This window comes from Neolamprologus brichardi, chromosome 1 (assembly GCF_056152115.1).
Source record: "Neolamprologus brichardi isolate AB-2024 chromosome 1, ASM5615211v1, whole genome shotgun sequence".
In the NCBI taxonomy this organism is placed as follows: domain Eukaryota; kingdom Metazoa; phylum Chordata; class Actinopteri; order Cichliformes; family Cichlidae; genus Neolamprologus; species Neolamprologus brichardi.
Genome location: NC_142104.1, coordinates 34,118,041 through 34,135,799, shown reverse-complemented (window position 1 = coordinate 34,135,799; position 17,759 = coordinate 34,118,041). Strand labels below are relative to the sequence as shown.

Genomic DNA, 17,759 nt, shown 5'->3' with positions numbered 1-17,759 from the left:
CAAAGACAGACACACACACACACACACACACACAGACACACAGACAAAGACACAAAGACAGACACACACACACACACACACACACACAGACACACAGACAAAGACACACAAAGACAGACACACACACACACACACACACACACAGACACACACACACACACACACACACACACAGACACACACACACACACACACAGACACACACACACAGACACACAGACAAAGACACACAAAGACAGACACACACACACACACACACACACACAGACACACACACACACAGACACACACACACACACACACACACACACAGACACACACACACACACACACACACACAGACACACAGACAAAGACACACAAAGACAGACACACACACACACACACACACACAGACACACAGACAAAGACACACACACAGACACACACACAGACACACACACAGACACACACACACACACACACACACACACACAGACACACAGACAAAGACACACAAAGACAGACACACACACACACACACACACACAGACACACAGACAAAGACACACACACAGACACACACACAGACACACACACAGACACACACACACACACACACACACACACTGTGTCTCTGGGCTCGTTGACTTGATGCTCTCGTGTTGAGTCTGTGCAGACTTCATGTTCACAGTAACGGCTTGAAAGCGTTCAGGCTTCACTCGACTGTGATTGAGGTTTTCTCTGCTCGTTTGCCACCAGCAAACAACTTCAGTCCAAAACGTTTCACACAGTGAGCACAAATGTGCAGATCCTTGTGGCGTTCAGAGCTGGACTCTTGTGTTGATTTGTGACGCAGCTCGTCTCTAACGTTTCTGGGAGGCTGGAGGAGCTTCACTGCAACGTTTCATCTTATGTGAATGAAGAATTATTAATAATCAAACAGGTTTGATCATCATCATTTTTGTTGACACTATTCATTCATTTATGGTGAATAACTTTGCTGTTGTTATCAGCATCAGTGCACTCTGGAAACTAAAAGAAGGAAACAGAACTGAAAAAAGATGCCTCACTCTTATTTTGAAAGTTCAGTGCCCGCTAACCAGCACTAACCAAGTTCTTTCCACCTTAAATATCCTGACCAGCTGGCACCTGAGGAGGAGGAAGAAGAGGAAGAGGAGGAGCCTGTTTATCGTTTCCTGTGCCGTCTTCATTTTAACTAGGTTTTTGATGCTTATACTTCATATTTAATGCTCGTGTTTAAACTCTTTTCACTGATCTATCATTTCGTTTATATGTCAGAATCATTTCAGCTGACGCAGCTGTATCCTTCTACTCATTGAAGGCAGTTGTTAGCATCAGGTGACGCACACTGCAGTTGTGTTACAGCAGACAGAAACAGCAGTGAGAGCAGCAGCGCGAGGAGGAAGGAAAAAGCTTGTACCTGCAGCACAGGCCTGCGGCCCGACAAACATCTGGCCGGCAAAGAGGGAGGGCAGAGGTGCTCCTGGTACCACTGCTCTAAGTCTAGCTTGGACAGGTGAGGCCTGCAGCCGTCAGACTGAAGCAGCAGAGAGAGAGAAGAGGAGGGACGAAGGGAAAAGGAGAAGTTAGAAAGACGTAGAAACTATGGCTCTCTACATCCTCTTATATGGCTCTCTACATCCTCTTGCAGACCATTACATGGGGAAACCATTTGAATACAAGCGCGCCGACCCACACAGGTGTGCACACAGGTGTTCGCTGTTCGTAGACTTAAATCACACCTTTCTTGGCTGCTACTTCAAAGCACATTGTGCGCTGTCTGTCCTGCGTGCTGCACAACAACATTCAATATTTAGTATTTACTGCTGTTTACACTTAGCTAGATTAATGCGATGGTGTTGTGTTTAGTATGTTGCTTTGTTTTGGTTTTTTTTTGCTTGTTTTCTATTCTTTTTCTCTCAACAGGTGATCCCGGAGATATTTTTCCCCCCCTTTCTCACTGTCCCTCTCCCCTTCTGTTTTTCTTTTCCTTCCTCTTTCTTTCTCCCTTTCCTATCCCTCACTCATGTCTGTAACAACTGAAAATAAAATAAAATAAATAATAAAAACAAAGGTCGATCAAATGGACCAATACGGCAATGCCATGATGATCCATTTGGCAAAATAAATCCATTGGGTATCGTTGTTGGTCTTCAGACAACAGTTCTGACGGCGAAAGAACCAAATGGGACAGGCAAAAGAAAAAAAAAAAAAAAAAAAAAAAAAAGAAAGAAAGAAAGAGGTAGAAACAGGACAGAAACGTTTGCATCCTACACGCTGAAAAGCTGTGAAAACAGACTACAGTCACCGCGGCACGTTGTTCTTTAGCCTCCAGGTGAAAAACCTGTTTCCTGTGTTTACGTCCTCCTGTTTCAACCATCCCACTAACTCAGCTGTCACTGGGCACCATCGTCCTGACTGACGCTCCCATTACTGCCGAGGGTTCGCAGCACCGACACACGACGCTTACGCCGCTGCTCCTGTTTTATGACCTCATCTCCAGGTGGCAGTGAGCAGATCATTACTCCAAAAAATGAATCACATGCTCTAAACATGTTAGCTTACATGAACACAGCTGTCCCACTGCAGCTTTTAATGAGAGGCTCAGGTAAACAGACACCATCTCGCTTTAAAAGACAAGGAGCTGCGGACAGGAAACACGGGCAGGAAGTTATCCATGTCCGAGGCTGATCGCAGCACGCTGCAGAGCCGAGCTCAATTTGTTGTTTTCAGGTTTCTGCACCGTGGCGGTGTGCGTGCTACAGAAAGACAACACGATGAGCCCGTTTCACTGCACCACTAAAGACGCGTGATGTTAATGAAACGCTGTGAGACTAATGTTTGCACTTAACATCAGGACAAAGCTCGTACTTAGACTTTATGTTTCTATATTAGTTCTTAAGTAATAAACATTACTTTCACACGCCACACACCCACAGGAGGAGGAGGAAAGACAGCACACACCTCTAATGAGAGAGGGGGGAAGGAGGCATGAGGAGAGGGGAGGCAGGAGAAGGTGGGGTCTACTGCTCCGGGCTGCAGGGGCTGGCGAAGCGGGGAGGTCGGGGACGACTCCACCTTCGGCATCCCATACATCTGATTTAACTGGCCCACTGTCACATAATCCTTCACACAGGAGAGGAAGAGGAGGAGACAGAGGAGGAAGAAGAAACGGTCAGCAGGAAGGAGATGCAGCAGAAGCAAGAGGAGCAGGTCTGACTCCAGTCTGTGTTTTCACATCATAAACTGACGACGACAGCATTCGTGGAAACATACAACACGTGGGCGGGGTTGTGGGCGGGGTTAAAGCCCGGCTCAGCAGCTGCAGCACAGAACCAGGTGACAGAGAGGCTGATGCTCACAGCCCAGCACATCCAGGTGTGTCCAGGTGAGCACTGACGTGTTTCTGCTTCAGTTTCAGATGCAGGTCTGGATTCAGCGACACACACGTCTCTGCGTTTAAGCCTCGCCCGTATAAAGTGGTTGTCATTTGGAATCATATTTAAAATGGAATTCATCATATTTTCATATAAATTGTTACCTTTGGTTACATAATAAAGCATTTATGTTCCATATTATTTACAAAGCTAACAAGTTAAACGATCTGAAGTTTTATCCTGCAGCCATCTTTGATGTGCAGTTACAGAAAACTGCTTCAGATGTTTGGGGTCTTATAAGTCGCTTCTGTCCAACACGTGTCACTCGTGACATCATGAAACCATCAGCCTGTACCAGCACAGCTTACATTCATCTTTACATTCAGTCTGTGAGGATCACATCAAAAACCACGTTTCTCCCAAACGGAGCCTCACTGATCCAAACATGCACGTCTCAGTCCGAAGCCGAGCATGCCAGCGCTGCTGCAGCAGCATCCTCACTGTGACAGCAGCAGTACTTTGAGCGACCAGCAGAGGGAGCAGCGTGACATGGAACTGGGAGACAGACAGGAGAGTCAAGACAGGAAGCGATGGTACCTCACAGGCGCCAGCCAGCACAGCATCTACGAGCGGCCGTGCGAGCTGCTGCCGCCGTACATCTTACACACGTCCGACAGCTTCACGTATTCCTGAGCCGCAGCCGACAACAGACAGGACGAGAAGCGGCGAGGACAGCGCGGTGCCGCTCAGACACAGCACGTGGAACCACACACACGGACACACGCAGAGCCGGTACACAAATCCTTCATGGTTTTTGTGACACCTGTGCAAACCAGGCTCGCTCACGTCACACTGAAAGGTGCACAGTGATGACACAGGAACACGCCACAACAGGAACAGCGCAGCTGCCGCCGTGAACCGGCGCCACATAAACAAACCAGGCACACGTTGGCACAGGTGATGCAGTGCTGAAATAAAAAGGTTCAAACTGGCCGGGCGGCAGCACACTACAGCTGGAGGGTCACCACGACACAGCAAAGGCAGGAAGCACAGCAGCAGGGCGTCATGCGGGGGTCGTTACCTCTGCAGGGCTGCTGGGGTACAACTGACAGGGAGGGGAGGGGTGCAAGTAGGAAGGAGAGGCTCGACAGAGGGAGCGCTGGGAGGAGCGGCAGTCCTCCAACAACAGGTGGGCCTCGCTGATATGGAGCACTTCCTGTTTCGACAGTGCAGAGGTTAATCTCTACAGAAACGTTTCTGGGCTTCGTTAAAAGAAGAAGAAAGAGAAACAGCAGCAGCAGCTTCCTGTTACAGGTTTAACGGGTTCAGTGACCATCAGGCTGCAAAGCCGCCTCGATAAGGAGGCATCGCTGTTCATGTTTCTATTCACGTTCTTTATTGTCCCACAAAGCAGGGTAAAAATAAACAGAACAATACTATAAAACAACAACAGTGATAGAAAGTCCAAGGACAGTTATTTGCATTAAGGAGACGATGCAGTGGGAAGAAGAGAGAGCTGGAGTCTGAAACAGCTGCTGGAGGCAACAGACTCACTGTGGATGCTTCACACAGCTAACAGCAGAGCCTTTCTCAGCACGTTTCTACTGTCGATGCCAAACGTCCATCGTGCCAGCGCCCTGACATGTTACAGTTTTTACCAGAAGTTTGTTTTCTCAAATATTGTACAACAAGACAGATTTTAACTAACTGAAGCCTCTCATCGAACACACACACTGGTGCTCTCTGTGCACACACTGTGTTCATGTTTAACAAATCAAACTGCAGTTTGTGAGTCTGTCACTGAGTAACACAGCGTGTTTGTGCTCTCTGCTCGTGTCACCTTCATATTAAATCACTTTGGGATTTTTAAAGAAGTTATTTTAACAAAAAAGTCATTTCAAGGGACAAACTGCTTCATATTTCTTCACGTCATGAGGCTGACGTGGGCGATGAAACTGTTTCTTCTAACATCAGCTGCCCTGCTAACATGGACACATTGTTGCTAAGCAGAATAGTGACATGAGGTCGACGGCTCTCGATCAACTGTCTGAATGTTGTCCTCATGCTGACCTCGTATTATAAGCTGTGAGCATGTAAAACTACCTGGACTGCACAATCAGTCTAATGCATTAAAGGTTAACAGCACGTGTGCACAGCAGCACATCACCGTGAGGTAAATATGGAGGGAATCAGCTGTGAGCCTTGTGTTTTCAGGCATGAACTCAAAGCGTCTCACCTCCCTCATGGCAGTGGAAGACTTGGGGAAGCTCTTTCCTCCGGTCAGAAAGTGGTATCTCCTCTCCAGGGCCGACAGCCTCTCCTTCTCCTGGACAATCAGACCACGCCATTAGGACCAAAACAACACTTTGGGTCAGAGGTTATGTCGATGTGCGAGCGTGCGTACCTTCTGGAGCATCTGCAGCGTGAGCGCTCGGTCTTTAGCCAGCCGCTCACACTCCTGAGCTGCCTGCAGGCCGAGCTGGCTGGCCTGGTTCTCCAGAGCCGACACCTTCTCCTACACAAGATACACAAACGTCGGTGCTGCGGTTGTGCTAACGTATGGTGCACCTGCCCGCAGGTGACATGGCGCCTGCCACCTCATACATTTTTAAGATTCACACAATCAGACTCAGGTGTGACACGTTCACAGCGGGCAGCATGGCGTGTCCTCACCTTCCTCTTGGCCACGCTGTGCTGGTACTCGGCTCTCTCCTGGAGCAGCTGCTGGCTGATGGTTTCTCGCTCTTCCTCCAGGCTGCTCTCTCTCTCCAGCTGCTGAAACTCCAGGTCCTCAAACTTTTTAGTTCCTGCTTCCAGCGCCTCTCCATCCTGATCACACAACACCAATCATGATCTCACAGACAAACTCAGACAGTGATGCAGTATTTTTAAAGCCGTGCTCACTGAACTGCTGCCTAACAGCAGAAACGGTTTGTCTCACACACCTGGGGAGCACTTTCAAACCTACGCTGGTGTTTCTGGCTGAGCTGGTGCAACATGAACAGTGTGGACCTCAAACATTCAAACCTGCTGTTCTCAGTGAGCATAAAGACGTATCCTGATGCTCCCGATGCTAAGTGACGCAGCGAGGAGGGGAAGAGCATGGATCTGGTCAGGGCCTAGGTTAATGATTAGTGAGCAGCATTATGTGAGCGAATGACAGAAGAGATGCAGATTCACACATGCAGTGGAGTGGAGGGGTGTGTCACATGACCCGTTTGAGCTTCTTCTGTAGCATGTAGGAAACGCCTTTAACACCGAGGCTTCAAAGAGTCCAGAAACAAGCGTGACACACTTCCACGGCTACTGAAAACCTAAAAACAACCTCTCTGCACAACTGCTGCAACCTTTATGCCCGTTACACAGACGGGGCGTCCACAGCTGAGTGGGCGTGTGGGCGGGGCCACCTTTAGTGAACCTACACTAGCAAATATTTAGCTTGGTTAGACGTTATCATTAAAACGTAATCATCAGCACTCGGGCTGTGTTGTTTGTGATGGTTTTCATTATCAAACAGAGAAAAGGAAACGTGCTCTTCTTGGCTGCTGTTTTTAATAACATGCATCGTTAATGTTCCTGTCACACGTCATCTGCAGCTGCGTGGTTACAGCACAGATATGAGATTTCCCCGGTGATTCAAAGATGATCATGTGTGCGCCCAGACGGAGATCTGGCCTCAGCGTGAGGAGTTACACAGACGCTCTAATGTGTCAACAGTCTGTATCTGTCAGGATGCCTCTGAGTCACATGAACTCCACTTAAAGAGAAAAACTATTTGGTGCTGTAACAGCGAAGGTTGTGGGTGGGATGGACTACAGTGGGGAGCTGGGAAGGATGGACGGGTGCTTCTGACGACCCACCCTCTTGAGCTGTTCCTGCAACTGTTCCCGCAGCGACTCGGGACAGTTATGAAGCTGGTTCTTCAGCTCAGCGTAGCCCTCCTGGAGGCTCTGCAGAACCCGGCGCTCGGCCTCAACATTAGCCCTCTCCTAGAAAGACACACACCCACACACAGGATGGATGGACGAGAGAAAGACAGAAACACACTGCTCAACATCCACGCCGTGCAAATCAAACGCTGTAAGGTGTTAGACACAGACACAGGAAGTAGCAGGTACAGCACCTTTAATAAACATCAATAAGCTGCACAGAAGTTTCCACAAAGTGTGTTTGTGATGGAGCAGAGAGCATTCCCACCTCAGGCCTCCGGGGTGCCCTTCCAATAAATACCAACCTTGCTGTTATCGGCCGTGCTGCAGCAACAGCACGTGGAGAAACGAGGACGCTACAGAGTTTACAACTGGCTACCAGAAAGCTACTAAATGCATCTTCTTTCCACTTCCTTTGTAGTGAAATGCTGTGAGTACAAAGACGCCACCTGCAGGATGGAGAACATGCTCGAGCATTGCCTCTGCTGGTGAAACGTCTCATTAAAGGCCCAGAGCAGAACCGAAAGCTACAGACAGGCCTCCTTCAGAGGGGAAGAAAGAGCGCACTCTGAGTGCAGAGGAAGCAGAGGGAGGATTCAGGGTTAACGGTGGCGGTTAGTCAGCTGAGTGAGACTGAGCACAAAGACCAACCTAAGGCAGAAACATGCAACAGCAGACACTGAACTTTTATTAAGCCCTCGCAGCACGGATCCTCTACGACGTCTATCAGGATGCTCAGAAACACCGACAGCGATGACCCAGTGAGGGAAGAAAGCACAGGCAGTGAGTGTGTCTGTGTTTAACCTCTGACCTGAAACAAAACCCTGAAGCCCCGCCCTCCTGATTACGGCTTCATGTACCTTGTCTTTCTCTCTCTGGATGGCGCTCTCCAGCTCGTCCAGCTTGTGCTGCAGCTGAGCGATGATATCAGCTTCGGTCTCTATCTGGTCGAGCTCCGCCTGCCTCTCGCCCTGCAGCAAGGCGCGCTCCATCTCAGCCTGGAGGGACAGTGACACAGTGGGACCATCATAGCTGCTCTGTCTCAGAACAAACGTTATGAAGAGGTGATGATGCCCATCAGCATCATCCACTGCTCTACCTCCTGTTTGGACTCTTGGAGCTGCTGCTCCAGTTCTGTGAGCCGGGTTTTGAGCTCGTCGATCCGAGCCAGGACACGGACCCGCTCTTCCTCCAGGTAGCCCAGCTCCACACGACCGCCGCTGCCTGCGCTGGAGGAGTCCTCGTGCTTCAGAGAGAAACAGAGGTGAGAACAGGCTCACGTTCAAACATATGTAATCATTAGGACGAACAAAGGAAGACGATTAACTGACGGCACAAACAGAAGAAATGAGCTCGTGCAGCATCCAGTGCAAAAACACAAGCAATGCAAAAGCTGACAAACTGCTTCAAAGAGAAGCTGAGTCTGTGTGGAGATGAAGCCTGGTGCAGCCGAGCGTTTGCAGCTGCATGCACAGACAGCGTGTGAAACCTCTGACCTGTCTGTCTCCATTGTGCAGCGTGGACGCTGCGCTGGGAGCAGGAGACGTCCTCACCTCCTGATGAGTGCTCTCTGTGCTACTGCACTCCTCCTTCAGGTTCTCCTCGTCGCTCTCCCTCTGTCTCTGCGCTAGGCGCAGCGTGTTGGAAGACGCCGTCCCTCCCGGCGCGTTCTCCAGACATCCCGGGAATCCCGACCTCCCCAAGCACAGCGGATCCAGGCCGGGGCCCTCTCCTTTGTTGTACTCAGCACAGAGGTTTAAGATGGTCTCTAGTCGCTGTCTCTCCTGCGGCGAGCACACGAGGAAAGGAGGACATGAGATCAGGGCTGCACAGGCAGGAGTGACAGCGCAAAACAGCTGACCTGTGACGGGAGACGCACTCATGTGTTTGTGCACACAGACTCTGAACAGCTGCTTGTTCCTGACTGCAAAGGTGCAGCTGATATTATTCTTATAACTGATTAATCAGCTGATTGTCTTTATAATCAACTGAGACGAACTACGGCTGACTTTGACCTTCGACCTCTTTACAACAAGCTGCTGGGGCCTCCCATGATGCACTGCTTCCTCTTCACTCACCCTTTTCCACTGTTTACACACAGCTCTGTGTTATTACTTTATTATTATTAACCTCTGTCTCTCTTCCACAGCATGTCTTTATCCTGTCTTCCTTCTCTCACCCCAACCAATCACAGCAGATGGCCCCGCCCCTCCCTGAGCCTGGTTCTGCTGGAGGTTTCTTCCTGTTAAAAGGGAGTTTTTCCTTCCCACTGTCACCAAAGTGCTGCTCATAGGGGGTCATATGATTGTTGGGTTTTCTCTGCAGATCCTGTTACTGCAGAATCTCTGTGGTACATAAAGCTTGAGCTGACTGCTGTTGTGATTTGATCCTATATAAATACATTTAGATTGAATCATTAACTCACAGACGTGAAGACAAACTATCCTTCAGCTGGTAGCCGTTAAGAAATTTGTCCTAAAACTCAGAAAAATCTACTAAACTATTGTCTTTTTTTTTCTCTCTTTCTTTATAATAGAACCGTATTGAATAGATCAGGCCCATATAGCAGTCCATTTACAAAGGCGCCAGATCCAGCTATTTATCCAGTATCACAGTCAGATTTGTGCACTGCTGCGCACAGACACAGTGAAAATAGAGTGACCCTCTTTCACTTTCAAGGTTTTATAGATCAGTTTATAAAACTTCTCGTCTTTGCAAATTTTCTTCAGTTCATTGATGTTTATTTAGGGACGGGTCTCTTAAGGTCCCACCACAGCATATGAGTTAGGTGAGGTCTGGACTTTGACTGGACCATCGCAACACCTTGATTCTTTTCTTTTTCAGCCATTCTGCTTCACTTTTGTCCAAGCTGTAGCTGTTGGACAGATGGCCTCACATTTGACTTTACAATACTTTGGTATACAGAGGAGTTCATGTCTCGTTGGTCCAAAGGACATTGTTCCAGAAGTCTTGTGGTTTGTTCAGATTAAACTTAATGAACCTAATCTTTGCTGCCATGTTCTTTTTAGAGAGGAGAGGCTTTCTCCTGGCAACACTTCCAAACAAGCCACACTCGTTCAGTCTTTTTCTAATTGTACTGTCATGAACTTTAACATTTAACACGCTAACTGAGGCCTGTAGAGTCTGAGATGTAGCTCTTGAATGTTTTCCAGTTTCGCTGAGCATTGCATGGTCTGAATTTGGAGTGAATTTGCTGAGAAGATTGGCAACAATCTTGAATGTTTTCCACAAACTCTTTTCACACTGTAGAATGATGGACTTGACCTTATAACCATTCCCAGGTTGATGGGCAGCAACAATTGCTTCTCTCACTGCTGATATCTTTCCTCCTTGACATCTATTAACACTCACTTGAATGCTCCACACTACGAGTACTGTTCTTTTTACAGCGACTGTACATGCAGATAAGCAGCATAATCTGTTGGTTTTTGTGATCCCGTCAGTCGCTGTGTGCATGAACATTTATTTTTTTAATAAGTGCTTTATTCGAGTACTAAACTATTGTCACCATCTGCGAGTCGCCGACTAACTCACCAGACTGGCCCAGTGGTCTGACTGGTTCACCTACCAGTACCTGGAACAAACTGGTGCCAGTTAGCGTTGTAGCCTTGCACTCATTAACCATCTCACTGTGTTTTGTGGATTTTAGGATGTTTTTGAAACAACCCGAGCTGTGGTGGTAACTGTCCAGTCTTTTTATAGTACTCCACGTGTCCCGTGAGTCCATGTGCTGCACAAACATGCTCCATGGATCCACCTCAGCTAACAAGTTAGCGCTCCACCGCCATTCAAAGACGGTCGTGTCTAAATTAGAAAGAACAACCGCAATGCTAAAGGTCACGAGAGAAAGTCCACAGTGGGTGGCATTGCTGTGGCTGCAGCCTGTGATGGGTGGTAACATATTAAAATGAACACAGTACATAATGCCGTCCACTTTATGTTTGAGCTCCCGGCCTCACAGCAAACAGCTCGCACTGCTTGAAACACCGCGGCAGCCTCTCTGTGGCACTCAGCTGTCACTGTGTGGGGTCACCCACCCAAATATCTCCTGCTGTGGGAGCCCTCGAGCGGCAGCCGGCAACAAAACACCAACCAGAGTTTCAAAGTCTCCAACCAATCTTTTACCAGAAGCCAACTCAGTGACTTTGTGTTCTTGTGATCTCATTCAGCAGTTTCAGCCACAGTAATGAGCTTCGGTGCGTCTTCCCCCCCATACTGCAGCATCTGCACGATTAGGAGCTACAGCCCCCCCCCCGTTAGTGTTAACCTGGGATCTGGGAGCAGCTTAGCTTGTAACTGAGCGAGTGGGAGTGCGAGACCCCTCTGGGCTGTGCAGCAGTGTTGTACATTCACCAGAAAACTTCAAACCAAGACCTACACCAGTCCTCCCACTCAACATCTGCTTCTACACAAAGGTTAGATTGTTTGGGGTTCATAAGCTGTCTCGTCTGACTGCGAGCCAACCTGATGAGGAGCATCACGCAGTCTTCCACATAAATCAGCTCCAAACTGGGCCTCAGAGATGCTCTCAGTCAGAGTGGACAGGTTTCTGTGAATCCCATTTTTCTGGGTTTGTTTCACAGAAATCGTCCACCTGTGTCCAAGTGTGTGTGCAGACATCTGAGGCAGCTCTGAGGCGTCTCTGAGGCAGCTCTGAGGCAGCTCTGAGCTGGCTGAGAAGGACGGAGGTGGTGCAGCAGGTCAGCGTGTTAATCAGAGCCCTGCATGCCCAGCACTCACGTCCCAGCAGGACACAGTAACAGCAGCACATTTACAACATGGAGAGCTTTTCATCTGGACCAGGAAATGACTCAGAAAGACGTCCAGAGTTTCATGAACGCGCCCACAGAAGAACTTCTCCCACTATTAATCTGAAACTGGTTTTAAAAACCTGATGTTGGGAAAAGAGTTTACTTGCTCTCATGATGGACACACAAGCAAAATCAGACAAACACAGACTTAGAGTCTCCAACACGCCATAACATCACGCCGTAACATCACGCCATTCCCCTCCACGCTGACGGGGCTGGAGATGATGGCAGAGCTCCACAGCAACGTTCACGGAGACCATTATAAACAAACATCCATCAATGACACTCACAGGAAATAAAACCCACTCGCTACATAAACAGCATGAGCCTAGCCACGAAGGCTAGCTGTAGCACTGCTAAACATGTATTTGCAGCCGGGTCATTAGAGGTCACCTGCTTGACTTCTCAAAGTAAATGAAGCCACTGACCTGTTACAGTAACGACACTAACATGTGGGTAAAGCTGATTTTACAGCTTTGTGATGATTTCCCTGACTCTGTTATCTCACCTGTACGTGTCACAGTGCTGCACACCTGCCTCCACCTACAGCAGACGGTTAGTCTCACGTGCTCTCACACATTAGTGCTTCGTAGCGTCTGTGTACGCTCACAGGGAACCTCAGTGAAGTCACGTGTCAACCTTCATCCTGTGACTCAGGATGGTAGTCCATGAAGCTGAGCCTCAAATAGATTTTTATACATCTGAGCGTTTCTATTTTGGTTAAACCTGCCTGTGAGCCCTGCTGTGTCAGCGGGACACAAAACAAAGTCACAAATCTGAAACCACCAACAACGTGACCACAGACAGCTCAGTCCTTGTTCTGGTCACATCCTGCAGTAAACCAACATCTGCAGGAGGAGGCGAACAGATTTTCTACACATTTTACAGCAAATTCACGACTTTGATTCATAAACTGCAGCTTTGATAATCTGCTTAAACAAAGCTGCAGCATCAGATCGGTGTGCAGTCTGAATGCCACACGTGAGACTTTTACTGGAGCGTTGGTGCTGGGTCACCCAGACTCCACCCACGTCTCCAGCCTGCACCACCCTCTCGGCCTCACCTACGGGGTGGATTAGCTGGATTAAAGCGCTGTGAGGCCGGTGCTGCTGCTTTATCCTCGTAATGTGGCTGTTTCAAGCAAAACGACCACAAACGAAGGTTTTCCAGGGAATGTGTGTCGACAGGATTACTGCAGATTAACCATCGCTCTACATTTCTTAGACGAGAGCCTCACACGTCGCTGAGGTCACTGTAGTGCAGTAAAGCCAGCAGGTACCAGGAGCAAACAGCTGGCCTAGTTTTGAACAGACAGTTTCCAAATCTGACACGAGCACTAATAACAATAACATTTGTTTAGAAAGCAAAGCATTAAACCCACTGTGTGACCGTGGATCATGAGTGGATCATGAGTGGACTAACAGGAGGCGTCTCCACACAGGCCAGGCAGGTGTGGGAAACCTTTTCCTCACATAAGTGAAATCACCATTTACTGCACGTGGGCGTGGCTGAGGAGGTAGAGCAGGTCACCTACAGGTCATCTACAGGTCATCGAGAGGTTGGTGGTTTGATCCCGTCTATGTGCCAAATGTGCTCGGGCAAGACAGCAGAGATGAACGGGTGAACGAGGCATGTGGGGAAGAATGGTTTGGTGTTGAAGCTTGATGGTCTGTGGGTTACAGCCCACTGGCAGAAACACTGACGCTGTGCTGTGGGTGATGTCCTGTAATCTGAGGCAGCAGTGAGAGGAAGGAGGAAACAAACAGGAAACAAACAGGAAACAGTTCATGTCTCCTGGCGAGGCGCCACGCTCCCACTGAAGCATGTTTGTGTGAGCGCTGTGTGTTTACCACGTGGCTCCTCCCTCAGTCATTAAACCGCTGTAACAGTGTTGCTCTGAGCAGCGACGCTGTTCCCACACGTCTGCAGAGCCGCGGACGCCTCGCTGCTACTCTGCACCATCCTCATCCTCCCAGCAGCTTCCTCATGTCTCCCTCTCTCCCAGGAGAGTCGCGTCTCCTGTTTTATCCTCATAGCCTTTAATGTTCCTCCCCCCTCCTCCCCCGAGCGCCCCGAGGGCCTTCCCCTGCCTGAGTACCTTTGATCAGAGCGGTTACTTTTAAAGCGCACGGCCACGCTCAACCTACGTCACAGGCGTGAACACGAGCCTCACATGCACAGGCTCTGCAGGGCGAACTGGGAAAGTTCAACAAAGCCTTATTCTCTACATATATCTGCAGGCGTGGTGGCGAGGAGTCGCCTCCGCCGCCACGGTCTGCAGAACAAACCCATCATCATCACAGCCTCGTGGTTCTCAGCTCCCAGAGGAACAAACAGACTCGTTTCTCTGTGCTGAACGCACAAACAGGAAGAGCTGTTTGATAAAGCTGGTGGTCCTCAGCGTGGAGTCACTGGCACCCATCATCCAATCAAACTACAGGGCTGTTGCTCGTAGAGGGGGTGGCTGGCATTTAAACCGCCGACGCCTCCTCTTTGAGTGGCGTCCAAGGCCTGAGGCCACTTCTTAAAGTGCGGCCCAGGTTCCAGTTATCACGTCAAAGAGAGGAGAACATCAAAGGCGAGATCAGCGATTAAAGGCGAGATGGGAGTCGTTCTCTAACGCTGCTGGGAGACCATAAAGCAGGCTTATGGCTCGATTGTTACAGGATGGAGAGAACGCCGAGTGTGCAACACGTGCAGCCCGTTACATCAGCTCTGTCAACTTAAACAATTTGCTGCGCATGAGAAATGACGTGATTAAACGCCCGAGAAGCTGCTGGGTGCAGCAGTCAAACAGTTCAATTTCAATTCAATTTTATTTATATAGCGCCAAATCACAACAAAAGTCGCCTCAAGGCGCTGTCACTTGGTGTTCGCTCGCTCTGTGGTATAGTATCGCTTCCTGTTCCTGCTCAAACACAGTGGTGTTTCTGAGTAGCTTATTTGCTTAGCAGTTTAATTAACAACTTTTAATACATTCTTTCTTCACAGTATAATCTTCACGTGCTTCATCCGAAGCACACTTTCTGTGTACTCACTACCTAATTTATAGCCAAAGTATTCACTCACTGTCTCTGTACTGTTTCGCTAGCTTAGCTCGTAGCCGACCCGTTAGCACCATGGCTACTTCACCTGTCCCTTCTGCACTTTCTTGCTCATTGTGTCAGATGTTTAGTTACTCCTCGGCCTCCTTTAGCAGTAATGATATCTGTAACAAATGTAGCATATTTGCAGCTCTGGAGGCCAGGATTACTGATCTGGAGACTCGGCTTCGCACCCTTCACTCACCCTGTGGCTGTAGCTCAGGTGGTAGAGCAGGTCATCTACTGATCGGAAGGTTGGTGGTTCGATCCCTGGCTTCCCCAGTCTGCATGCCAAATATCCTTGGGCAAGATACTAACCCCAAATTGCTCTCCATCGGAGTATGAATGTGTGTGAATGTTACTTAGAAAGCACTTAGAAAAATGTGCTTGTGCGAATGGGTGTGAATGTACAAGTTGTGTACAGCGCTTTGAGTGCTCAGAAAGAGTAGAAAAGCGCTATATAAGAACCAGTCCATTTACCATTCACCCTTAGCTAGCCAGGCCCCTGTAGCTGGTGCAGCCGAAGATAGCGTAGGCCCCGCTAGCTGTTCCCCAGCAGATCCCAAGCAGCTGGGGAAAGAGGGCGGCTGGGTGACGGTGAGGAGGAAGCATAGTCCTAAACAGAAGCCCCAGGTACACCACCAACCCGTTGGTGTCTAACCGTTTTTCCCCACTCGGTGACACACCCGCTGGGGGTCAAACTCTGGTAATTGGTGATTCTGTTCTCAGACATGTGAAGCTAGAGACACCGGCAACCATAGTCAATTGTCTTCCAGGGGCCAGAGCAGGCGACATTGAAGGAAATTTAAAACTGCTGGCTAAGGGTAAACGTAAATTCAGTAAAATCATAATTCACGTCGGCAGTAATGACACCCGGTTACGCCAATCGGAGGTCACTAAAATCAATATTGAATCGGTGTGCAACTTTGCCAAAACAATGTCAGGCAGCTCCTCCAGGCACAAAACAGTGTGGCTGGAGGAGATTGAGTTAACGTAGCAAACAGCTGCACCGTGGAGGATGCAGCAGCACAGAGCTCTGCTGCACCTTCCTCCTTACAGGAAGACGCCTGTGGGTCAGGCTGCTCTGACACTGAGGAGATGCTGCTGTCGTTTGTGTATGATGGCACAGGTATACATGTTTGGGTTCGAATAATAACGAGGCTTGCTGTGAGCCTGACACGAGTCTAACACCAGCACATGCAGACTGCTAAGCAGGGCTACGAGCTGCAACACATTTCAGCTCCAGGTTCGTGCAGTGAAACCTTTTCTCTGCATTCAGAGTTGAGTGATGGTACGAGGTCGCTCACACACGTAACCAGTCTGTGGCATCATCCATCTATAACACCTGAGGGGTCCACGTGGGCGGAGCCAGACGCACAGCATCGACCGAGCTCAGCTCCCTCACTTCATCACTCTGTCACATAAATATGGAACAGCTCACTTGTTGTTAAGCAAACATCTGTTAGAAACTTCCTGTTTACTCTTAGAGAGATTATAGTGTTGGTAGCAGCACAGACTAACACACAGACGTGTCTGAAATGTAGCTTCGTGCTGATTTATCCCAGCATGCATCCCTCACCACAGCGTGTGCACGGAGAGCAGCACACAGCAGGGCTGCGCCTGCCCTCTGCTTCAGCACAGACCCACATTTCCCAAACTCCACACAAACAGTCTGAGAGCTGTACCCACACCACATGCAGCCAGCAGCAGCGTGAACATCAGCAGCAGCAGTTACCTTCATGAGAGCGGCCATGCTGTTGAGAAAGACCGGCTTCTCTCCAGCCAGAGCCAGCAGGTACACCACGGCCTGCTCCCTGCTCTGAGCTCCCAGCAGAGGGAAGGTCCTGCTCAGCGTGTGATAGCGCTCCATAGCTGCTCTCTGCGCGCCTCCTGGTCGAGCTACTTTGGGACCGACGAGGAGCGAAGCCTACCCTCCGCTTCAGAACCCTCAGCCTCTCAGGTCTTGTGAGAGGTGGAGTTAGAGATCATAACACTTCCTGGAGTGGGAGGAGCCCTGCTGGGCAGTTCTAAGAAAAGCAAAGGGGCTAATTCTGCACATGAAGTAGAAGTTTATCCTGAAATAGGCCACGTTCCCATGACTGATGGTCTTCAGCTGTTCGACGCACTCCTAGCTGTAGATATCAGCGAGCGAGCTTTGAAGTGCTTCGACTGTTCTCTGCACTGAGTCCAACTTCTGCTAATTATTTCTCTTTTGGCTGTTTAATAATGAAAGCAGCGCCTTTGAAGTGCTTTGTGCTGCTTTAAACGCTCAGCAGAGGCACATTAAAAGCCTCCAAACAATTTCACTTCATCAGGAGCTTCAGGAGTCTGCTCCAGGAGGAAGACCACGCTGAAGGTTCACACTCAGCAAGGAAAAAGGTCATTTTCACCAAAGCACTCAGCAGTTACATCCTTTAATATACTGGATGGATGTGTTGGAGCACCATGCTGCAGTGATGGTTCATGCATGTATGCACCCGCTGCCTGCTGTGTGTGAGGACTTATTCTGTCGACATAAACTCAATATTTTAAGAG

The 17,759-nt window shown here is 49.1% G+C and overlaps 1 protein-coding gene across 6 annotated transcripts in view; it reads right to left on the bottom strand.

Moving 5' to 3' along the window:
* Positions 1-17,759, bottom strand: part of phldb1b (pleckstrin homology-like domain, family B, member 1b) — a 79,212-nt gene that overhangs the window by 11,792 nt on the left and 49,661 nt on the right. For 2 of the 6 annotated variants that reach the window (XM_087841223.1, XM_087841226.1), the window contains exons 7-16: positions 8,806-9,093; positions 8,409-8,555; positions 8,170-8,307; positions 7,241-7,369; positions 6,054-6,209; positions 5,785-5,895; positions 5,617-5,706; positions 4,462-4,596; positions 2,968-3,129; positions 1,424-1,540 (exon numbers count right to left, since the gene is read on the bottom strand). In XM_087841223.1, the coding sequence (XP_087697349.1) occupies positions 1,424-1,540; positions 2,968-3,129; positions 4,462-4,596; positions 5,617-5,706; positions 5,785-5,895; positions 6,054-6,209; positions 7,241-7,369; positions 8,170-8,307; positions 8,409-8,555; positions 8,806-9,093 (1,473 nt within the window). The remainder of the gene's footprint in view (positions 1-1,423; positions 1,541-2,967; positions 3,130-4,461; positions 4,597-5,616; positions 5,707-5,784; positions 5,896-6,053; positions 6,210-7,240; positions 7,370-8,169; positions 8,308-8,408; positions 8,556-8,805; positions 9,094-17,759) is intronic. The other 4 variants (XM_087841234.1, XM_087841246.1, XM_087841238.1 and 1 more) reach the window with 3 other exon arrangements.